The sequence below is a fragment of the Lampris incognitus genome, chromosome 4, assembly GCF_029633865.1.
Source record: "Lampris incognitus isolate fLamInc1 chromosome 4, fLamInc1.hap2, whole genome shotgun sequence".
Taxonomy (NCBI): Eukaryota; Metazoa; Chordata; class Actinopteri; order Lampriformes; family Lampridae; genus Lampris; species Lampris incognitus.
In genome coordinates, this window is record NC_079214.1 from 9,731,158 (window position 1) to 9,741,157 (window position 10,000).

The 10,000-nt window shown below is 48.6% G+C and overlaps 2 protein-coding genes across 2 annotated transcripts in view; one reads left to right on the top strand and one right to left on the bottom strand.

Annotated features, from left to right (window-relative positions):
* LOC130111586 (anoctamin-5-like) overlaps nt 1-1,203 on the bottom strand; it is a 32,449-nt gene extending 31,246 nt beyond the window's left edge. The window contains exons 1-2 of the mRNA XM_056278815.1: nt 1,173-1,203; nt 128-364 (exon numbers count right to left, since the gene is read on the bottom strand). Of these exons, the coding sequence (XP_056134790.1) occupies nt 128-364; nt 1,173-1,203 (268 nt within the window). The remainder of the gene's footprint in view (nt 1-127; nt 365-1,172) is intronic.
* A 500-nt stretch (nt 1,204-1,703) lies between these two features.
* igdcc3 (immunoglobulin superfamily, DCC subclass, member 3) overlaps nt 1,704-10,000 on the top strand; it is a 90,524-nt gene continuing 82,227 nt past the window's right edge. The window contains 4 exon segments of the mRNA XM_056278816.1: nt 1,704-1,761; nt 2,518-2,555; nt 2,557-2,784; nt 2,786-2,825. Of these exon segments, the coding sequence (XP_056134791.1) occupies nt 1,704-1,761; nt 2,518-2,555; nt 2,557-2,784; nt 2,786-2,825 (364 nt within the window).

Here is a 10,000-nt window from a genome sequence, read left to right on the forward strand (position 1 = left end):
TTGCTGTTTCACTGCAACTGCGACACGTAATAAGGGAGCAGCGCAGGCTCTCGGAGAGACGGCCTTTGTGTTGCGGTTCTAGCAGGGACATGTAACCGCAGCTAGCTAAGGACAGACGGTTTGCAACCCGGGCCACGTTTTCCTGCAGGGAACTCCCCCTCCCCTTGTTGCAGCCTTGGTGTGGCCTCAAAGTAGCCCGGCCGAGGCTGTTTGTCAGTGAGCGGTGATGTCTGGGATTTATTGTCTTTCACTCTGACATTTGGCGCATTCACGCTGGGGTCACAGTCATGAAGGTGGTTGTTTTTGTTCAGCTTCCAGACACCTTCGGTGGCACGTGGACATTTCTGCGGTGGGCCCGAGCACTCTGAAGCCCAATGAGCAAGTCAGTAAGAGAGCTGCCAGTGCTGTTATGTCAACAACTTCCCCAGCGCCAAACATGAAAACATGGGGGGGGGGGGGGCGTCCAGGTGGCGTGGCAGTCTATTCCGTTGCATACCAACACGGGGATCGCCGGTTTGAATCCCCGTGTTACCTCCGGCTTGGTTGGGTGTCCCTACAGACACAATTGGCCGTGTCTGTAGGGAAGCCGGATGTGGGTATGTGTCCTGGTCGCTGCACTAGCGCCTCCTCTGGTTGGTTGGGGGCGCCTGTTCTGGGGTGGGGGGGGGGACTGGGGGGAATAGTTTGATCCTCCCTTTCACTACGTCCCTCTGGTGAAACTCCTCACTGTCAGGTGAAAAGCAGCAGCTGGTGACCCCACATGTATCGGAGGGGGCATGTGGTAGTCTGCAGCCGTCCCCAGATCGGCATAAAGGGGTGGAGCAGCGACCGGGATGGCTCGGAAGAGTGGGGTATGAAAACCTGGTCGAATCTCGTTTTCAACATCTGGTGTTGTTGTTTCTGTCGGCAAAGGTCTTTCACAAGCTTCTTCTGCCATACCTACTAGCTAGCCACAACATGGCCACTTCTGCCATATCTTCTAGCTAGCCACAACACCGCCACTTCTGCCATATCTACTAGCTAGCCACAACATGGCCACTTCTGCCATATCTTCTAGCTAGCCACAACACCGCCACTTCTGCCATATCTATTAGCTAGCCACAACACCGCCACTTCTGCCATATCTATTAGCTAGCCACAACACCGCCACTTCGCTCTCCAAACTCCCCCACCTGCCATGTTCCTCCAAATGCGGAGGAACATGCTCCTAAATCATTAACAGCATCACCCATCCATCCATTATCCAAGCTGCTTATCTCGGTTGGAGTCGCGGGGATGCTGGAGGCCTATCCCAGCAGTCACTGGGCAGCAGGCAGGGAGACACCCTGGACAGGCCACATCAGTGATCAGGACACGTGTTGGATGAGCTGTTGTCTTAAACATGACAGCTGCAGATGTTTGTTTGCATGCGAATCTTCAAGATTGGAACATTTCAGGGTCTGACAGTTGAAATGAATGCAACTTTTGAACGTCAAAATCGAGGGAATATTTCAAATTCAGTTAAGCGGGGACCAGGTCACCTGTTTGACCAGACAAGCTCAGTTGTTGAACAGCGTAAAGACCCGCTACCCAACTTGGTTTGCTCACATACCTTCTGTGAGAACTGAAACGGTTTGGTCATCGGCCAATTCCGCGTGTTAAATGAAAGTAACAGCGGACCCCCTAACGACCCGGGGATGTGAACAAGTGGGCACGCCAGCAGAATGGCTAATGATACAGCACATCAGGGGGGCCGGACGCTGGCACATGGTCCCATCATGTGTAAGAGACACGAGCCCGTGTTTGTGTGTTTTTGAGAGAACAGGTATGAAACTGTGGCATCTATTTAGTGCCATCCTGCCTGGAGGAGGGAAAGTGCCGGGGGAGGGGTGGGTGGGGGTTACTGTGATTTTTGTTCTTCTTTTTTTTTTGTAATTCTGTGATGTTATTGTGTCTTCCATTGTTACTTTATTGTGCATCTTGTCTGTCATTAATTAAGTCTAGTTGCCTAGGGACTGCAGATGTAAATTAGCTTACAGCTAAATCTGGCATCTCCTGACTTTCTTTGACTTACATATCTGTCCTTGTTCCTGATAAAACAAAATTACAATAAAAAACATGAAAATGAAAACACATCAAATGTAAACGTATCTTTGAGCTGGGAATGGAAGCGGGTGCGTTTTACCTACACTTGTTCTTTACACATGCCAGCATAGGCCTAAATGACGGAATCCCAAATAGCAAGCAAAGAGCAGAAGTTCTTTGAGTAAGTCAGAGCCAGCAAGGTACTAACCAAGCTTAAAAAAAATTGTTCCCTAGATAACAAATGGCAGCGGAGCAGACAATAATTTTATGAAGAATTAACTTTTCTTAACTTTTTAAACGCACTTCCGAGCAAAAACAAAGCAGCCAGAACACACGTTTCACTAGGGTTGCTACACGCAAGCACAGCTAGGTTGTCCTCCAACATGGCGGCAACGATAAGGTCACATGACCGACGGGAATAATGACTATGTGTGTGTGTGTGTGCTCTTCCAGGTGTGAAATGCGAGGCAGAGCTCTCCTTCACTCTCGAGGCCCAGTGACATCATTGCGGTGCAAGAGCAGCCGCTGATGCTGCACTGCCAGGTGGACGGCATCCCGCCCATCACCACGCAGTGGCGGCGCAACGGCCTGCTTCTGACTCAGGCCCAGCACTGCACCACCTTCATCAACGGCTCGCTGCTGATCGGTCGCTTCCAGCAGACCAAGCCCGACGGTTCGTCTGACGAGGGGGACTACGAGTGCATGGTCCAGAATCCTTTCGGGGCTGGTGGTCAGTCGCAAAGCCCGCGTGCAGGCAGCCAGTAAGTCCCACGTTCTCTTTGTGCCAAATCTTGCATTCTACTCAGAGCTGGACCACATTGGGGCAAAAAAAAAATCAACATTGCAAATATATATATATATATATATATATATATATATATATATATATATATATATATATATATATATATATATATATATATGCACAGTGTTGCATAATCTCACCAGGTACATGCAGCTTTTAACTTTCAAAGCTCATTTGCAACGGAATTTATCGTCCTAGTAACGGTAAGGGTGATTTTAGAGGGGGGCAGTAAGGGCAGTAGTGCAAGACATCTTTAAATCAGACTAAACTGTCTCATCAGATGCGCTAGAATATCTCTCATCAAGACTTGTCATAGAAAAAAAAATTGATCTCGCTAGATTTAACTTTCTATCAAGCAATTAAGACTTTTAGCCTAACGTGACCGATGGACCCCAATTTGCTTTACATCCCACCCTTTCCTATCTGACTGTAGCATATGTGTGCAGTATTGCGATGTTGATTCTGAGACCATAGATTGTTCAGCTCTATTTTCCATTTTTTTGGGACTTTTTCTGCAGTTGATTTAACCCGTTTATACGGGGTAGACTGGCTGAGCACATGCACTTTAACTGCCATGCCCTGTTTTATTTTTCCAATAGCTTGATTTGCTCCACAGGCTTTACAAAGTTTGGCACAAAATCGTTTTGTCGGAGCGTCATTCGGGTGATATATTGACATTTATTGTGTTGACGGAACTTTCCGATGTGTGTTTACAATGCTGCTTTGTGATTCAAATGTTCGGCGTCTTTTCTGAATTCTGAATTGGCTTTTGGAGGTTGCCTCGCCTTGGTTTTGCTGCCCTGGGTTATTGAGCGTGCATCAAGACGCCGAGCCTTATCGTATCAACATTATGTTTGACGCACTGACAGCAGTTTGCTCACTGGTACAGACACCCAGATCGGTTTCTGTTGTTTTACCCACAATGCTCTCCTGGTCTACATCAAGTTCTTAGCGTTGGTGCTGGGCATCCTTCACAGCATGTGTGTTGTTATCTGACTGTTAGCTTACGCCAATGCACAGGGTGTGATGTAACAACGTTTGGGTCAGACGCACGGGTGGATTACTGAACATGGCCTACTGGGGCCCGGGCCCAGGCCCAGGCCCAGGGGCCCAATGGCTCAGGGGGGGCCGTAAGCCAGAGCCTCTGCATAAAGTCACTGTTATTAACTTTGCAGTTCTTGTGGCATAGCTAAACGGCTTATTCACGTCAGTAACAGAGCCCTGGAAGTCCTGCTGAAGGGCTGAGGGAGACTGCAGGTGAATGTCGGCGTTAATTGTGCGTATGTGTGCTGTAAATCCTGTTGAGGCACAGGTGAATTTATTTATTGGCTGCAATTCACTGCACCTGCCCTGCCCGTTGCGGGGGGGGGGGGGCGGTCCATGGCCAGGGGCCCATTCTCTCATAATACGTTTATGGTCATACGCCAGGGCAGAAATTCACGCTGAAGCCTAATTCAGACAGAAACCTCACAAATAGTGACCGTAGAGGACATCCCACTATAGGCCGTCATAAATCTGCCGTAGCTCGTTCCACGGGCACCGCCGCTGAAGCATTCCATCTCGCCGTGAGAAGGCCGAGTGAGTGAGTGCGGGCATTAGGATTGTCAAATCTGTCTCCGTGATGTTTCATTGCAGGAGAGACAGTGTCACAGAGTCTCTGGGGATGCCGTTTCACCCGGGGACCATCACGGAAATGCTGCCGGGCCCTAGGTTCTTGACTAACAAAACCAGACCCCTGTTTTTTTCCGTGGGGAGTCGTCTATATCTCAAGTTCTGACACACATATTGTCCCCTGAATTTTATACTGAGGAACACCGGCGAATGGTACACAACACGGCTTGATAAAGCTTGTTGCAAAGGACGCAGTTTTCACAGAAAATCACTTCACACTTTACCGATGCTGATACGCATGCGCTGTTCACCGCCGAGGTATCGCTGAGACTTGTGTGCGATGTCATAAACTAGTACTGCAACTGTGTGAATCTGAACTTGTGATTGGCGGATTTACTTTATGATATGCAGACTTTAGTTTTAAGTTGTCCTGTTCTGAACAGAGTGCATTGTCTCCACTATGAATGCGCATATGTGTGCATGTACGTATATGTGCATGGTCATTTAAGTTGAAATGGATGGGATGTGGATTTTAACCCTGGCTAGTTACAAATTCTGGCTCAGGGAAGGGGTGAGACTGTGTGTGAGTGTGATTCTGCATACTGACAGACATTTGCCTCAATGCCATTCTAGTTAAATGCTTACTAATTCATGGTTAAAAATACCACAAACAAGGGCGTAGCGTAACGGTCTATTCCGTTGCCTACCAACACGGGGATCGGCGGTTCGAATCCCCATGTTACCTCTGGCTTGGTCGGGCGTCCCTACAGACACAATTGGCCGTGTCTGCAGGTGGGAAGCCGGATGTGGGTATGTGTCCTGGTCGCTGCACTAGTGCCTCCTCTGGTCGGTCGGGGCGCCTGTTCGGGGGGGGGGACCGGGGGGAATAGCGTGATCCTCCCACGCACTACATCCCCCTGGTGAAACTCCTCACTGTCAGGTGAAAAGAAGTGGCTGGTGACTCCACATGTATCGGAGGAGGGATGTGGTGGTCTGCCGCCCTCCCCGGATTGGCGGAGGGGGTGGAGCAGCGAGCAGGAGGGCTCGGAAAGAGTGGGGTAATTGGCTGGATACAACTGGGAAGAAAAATAGGGGGAAAATTCCTTAATAAAACATAAAACACAAACAAACAAAAAACACTCGCAAACAATTCTTAAAAGGGTGCTTGCTGCGTCTGTCTTGTGATATTTCTGTAATTTAGTGCCGGCTCTCCCTGCGGTTCTGTTTCCCGTTGATTCTGTTTGATTCTGTTTGCACCCAGCCGGTGCAGCAAGCACCGCAATAATCACTGTTACATCTTTAAAGTTTGCCATCGTCATTTCTGATCTTGCCTCCGCATACTCATCCGTTGGGAGGAGGCTGGATACAGGCAGTTCTTAACGTATAGGCTGAGCAGCCTTTCTACTTCTGATGTAGGTATATCCCATATGTTGTCAAGAGCCCCTAATGGGCTGGAGACAGAGCCCTCCGTGCAGCTTCTCCCCAGATACTGCCCACTTTGACACCCTAATGATTACCGGCTTTGCCGTGATAAAAGCAAGAGGGGAAACTGAACATCCTAGCACGACGCTAGAGGCTCCAGAAGTTGCCGTATGTCGTAAATTCTGTTGTACACCTCAAGACTCTGAAAACTATGCTCCAACCAGATTTTTCAGAGGGCCTCCAACAAACTCAGTGGGAGCCCACAATAGTTTTTGTTGTATGAAACCAAATGCATCAGCAAGTTCCAAGAACGCCACATGAACTCCTCTTCTCATACGTTTGGATTGACTGAATTTGGTGCCAAATCGGGTTTGTGTGCCAGAAGCACAGGGAAAAAGCCTGGTAACCCCTGCAGGAGTTAATTAAATTCTTCCTTTCTTCGTAAAAAAAAAAATTACAATAATGTTTCTGATGGAAATTACATGATCTTAACACTATTACACTGAACTGCCTCTTTCTTTCCCCAAAACATTGCTTGATTCTAGAAGATTCTGAAAGGTAGTCATACAACATTGGGACCCCCCCCCCCCCGCCCTCACTACCACTACTACCATACAACTACCCTCCACCCTTTTGAAGGGCTCTGCACTTAATGAAATAACTTGTTAAGATGGACATTTTGAGGAACACATCAGAGGAACGCACTCTTGATGAATCCCTGAGGAATTATCATCGGAGAATTCGTTGGGAATGGAAATCCTTTGGCGATGGAAATCTCTCCGTTTGATTGGCAGATTGCTTATCTCCTGAAGACAGCACAGAGAGAACATCGGAATTATCCTGGTATATTGTGCCACAGCCTTATGTATTATTTATAGATTCGCTATTAGCTTTCTGGTTGCATTTGTATTTCATACACTTGAATGTGTAGTTACTTTATGTCTCAGAATGAATAATTCCACATCAGTTAAATTATTAACATTTGCATTTCTGGATTTTTTTCTTGGTTAGTGTAAAATTTATATTGGATTAGTCATTTATATTTTCTGCTTACTAAGCCCATAATGCACTGCATATTTTCAAAAACACTGATTCTGGTAGTCTATGCAAGTTTTTAAATTAGGTTCTAAATTGAGCTTTCAAGTTGGGTTTACACTTTTTAAACAGTTTACTTCCTGGTTTCAGAATGTTCAAGGGTATAAATGGAATGGGACGTGACGAACAGCCACATTTGTATTCTTCCACGGGTGAATATGACGGAGAAGGCATTCTGAGTTTCCTTTTTGCATGGATTTAGCTCTGTTTGCCATGTGCCAGTACAGCTCAGTTGACGTTCATGTCATGGTTGAATCAGCTTGTCACCAAGGGGAAATCCCCCCTGGGCCTTTAAAAGTCAAATCAATGGGGCTTTGAAAGCACCTTCAGATGTGCTTTTTGACATCCCGCTTGACCTAAAACCTTTATACACCACCAGGCTCACATTTCTTCAATGTTAAGACGTTTTATCGTGTGAAGAAAATCCATATTTGTCTTTGTGGAAAGACGAGGGAACTTCCTTCTTTTTTCCTCTCCCTGCCTTCATGGGGGTTTGTTCCCTCTCAATAAAAGACTGATGAACTTCAGCAGTCATTAGCTAGATACAGGGCCCAGGTAAAACTCAGGGGATCTCACATTTTTACTGAGGTTCAGAAATATCTTGAAATAGCTTCAGTGGGGCATTTGGGTGGCATAGCAGTCTATTCCGTTGCCTACCAACACGGGGATTGCAGGTTTGAACCCCCGTGTTACCTCCGGCTTGGTCGGGCATCCCTACAGACACAATTGGCCGTGTCTGCGGGCGGGAAGCCGGATGTGGGTATGTGTCCTGGTCACTGCACTAGCGCCTCCTCTGGTCGCTCGGGGCGCCTATTCAGGGGGGAGGGGGAACTGGGGGGAATCCGTACGTCCCCCTGGCGAAACTCCTCACTGTCAGGTGAAAAGAAGCGGCTGGTGACTCCACATGTTTCGGAGGAGGCATGTGGTAGTCCGCAGCCCTCCCCGGATCAGCAGAGGGGGTGGAGCAGTGATCGGGACGGCTCAGAAGAGTAGGGTAATTGGCCGGGTACTATTGGGGAGAAAAAAAGGGGGGGGGGATACCTTCATTGTCATTCTGCGTCCAGCGTTTTGCTCCAACCCCACTTCTCACCAGCGGCAGTAAACTGTTCAAAATCCAAATGGCAGGCGACTCAGGCTGCTACGTCTCAAGTCTTTAAACATGAGGTCTCCACCTTCCAGAACCTCCATCTGTGAATTAGATCCAACACAAACAGTGTTGGGCAAGTTACTTTCAAAATGTAACGTATTACATATTACCAGTTACTTTCGTTTGAAAGTAATGAGTTACTCTACAGTATTACCGTCTGTGTAGAGTAACGCGGTAGCTATTACTACACCAATTTTGCGTTACTTTCACCAAAATAACCGCAGAAGTAAGACATTATAAAACAGAAGAGGGTAATATTTCATAGGGGGTAATCAAAGCCCAGAAGATCAAGTTTATTTCAGTTCATTACAAATCCAGTGGTAGACGATATTGTAGCGAATTCGGGGGGACAACGCAACCACAGGAATTGCCGCGGCCGGGAAGCGAACCCGCATCGCCAGCACCGCAGGAGGCGTCGCGAACCGCTAGACTAAAGGGTCAGACCCGCCAGCCAACGGCCAGCGTGTCTTCTTATCCATGCACGTTACAATATTGTAAACTTTACAATATCGTCCACCACTGGATTTAAGCTTTAGCTTAATGAAGCCGTGGACATTAAACAGCTCCTATTAGCTGGCTACAGTCACTGCTGCCACGAGCCCCGGAAACCCTTGGCGTGACACCGCTTCCATACGCGCTTCAGTTACCACCAACTGTCCGAAGACGCTAATAGGTTTCCCTCTTAACTGCGTGTAGCTATTAGCGCCGGTCTTTGTTAATTGGACTTTTTTGCAATTAGGCGTAGCGCGAACCCCACTGCCGCCGCTGAGCCGATTCGCCGCCATTACGGAAATTCCTACTTCCGTGTTTACCAGCGACGTCATCGGTGGGCCGACCAATCGTGTGACGTCAGTGACGTCACCACTCGACGCTAGCGGGAACCGTCGTTGGTCACCTGATCCAGCAGACCAATCGTGTCAAACCGGTCGCTCGGTCGGCGTTCCCGCGCTCCTCGGGTAGGCCCGTTTCCCGGGTTGGGAGGTCGTAATGCGGAAGCAACATGGACGCCGGAAAGACGCGTCATATTTTATAGCTCAGAGCGTTTAAACGACACGTCGATGGCTGTTTCCGGTTTTTGAAGAGCAAAGGAAACGGATCAGGTGAGCCGTGACATATGATTTAATTTCACATTTCCAACGTGCGCGTTAATCGTAAAAACGCCTGTTTTTGTTGTATGTGCTTAAAAGTACGGGGTTAGGTGCTTGGAGGAGGTGGACATGCAGCTTGCAAGTAAGAAAAACTAACGTGTGCCGCTATTAGTATACTTTCGCCCGTCCTGTGTGCGTGACGTGGCAAGTCCTGTACCGGAATTGTCGCCGACTTTCCAAGTTGTTCCGACTTGAGGGGCGAACACGTGGATTTCCTCAGTCGGCAACTCATCTTTCCCGTTATTCCGACACCACACGATCAGTGGCCCCGCTGGCCGGTCCAGCCCGAAACCCCCACTCCGCCCTGCCTGGTGCATTTCATGTTACTTGACGTACTAACTGTACTGAAATGACCAAAATCCTATCAGAAACGTGTTGCATTGGTTGGGGCGACCGGGTAGGGTGGCGGTCTATTCCGTTGCCTACCAACACGGAGACTTCCGGTTCGAATCCCCGTGTTACCTCCGGCTTGGTAGGGCGGCCATACACACACAATTGGCCGTCTCTGCGGGTGGGAAGCCGGATGTGGGTGTGTGTCCTGGTCGCTGCACTAGCGCCCCCTTTGGTCGGTCGGGGTGCCCATTCAGGGTGGAGGGGGAATAGCGTGAACCTCCCTCGCACTACGTCCCCCTGGCGAAACTCCTCTCTGCCAGGTGAAAAGAAGCGGCCGGTGACTGCACGTGTATGGGAGGAGGCATGTGGTTAGTC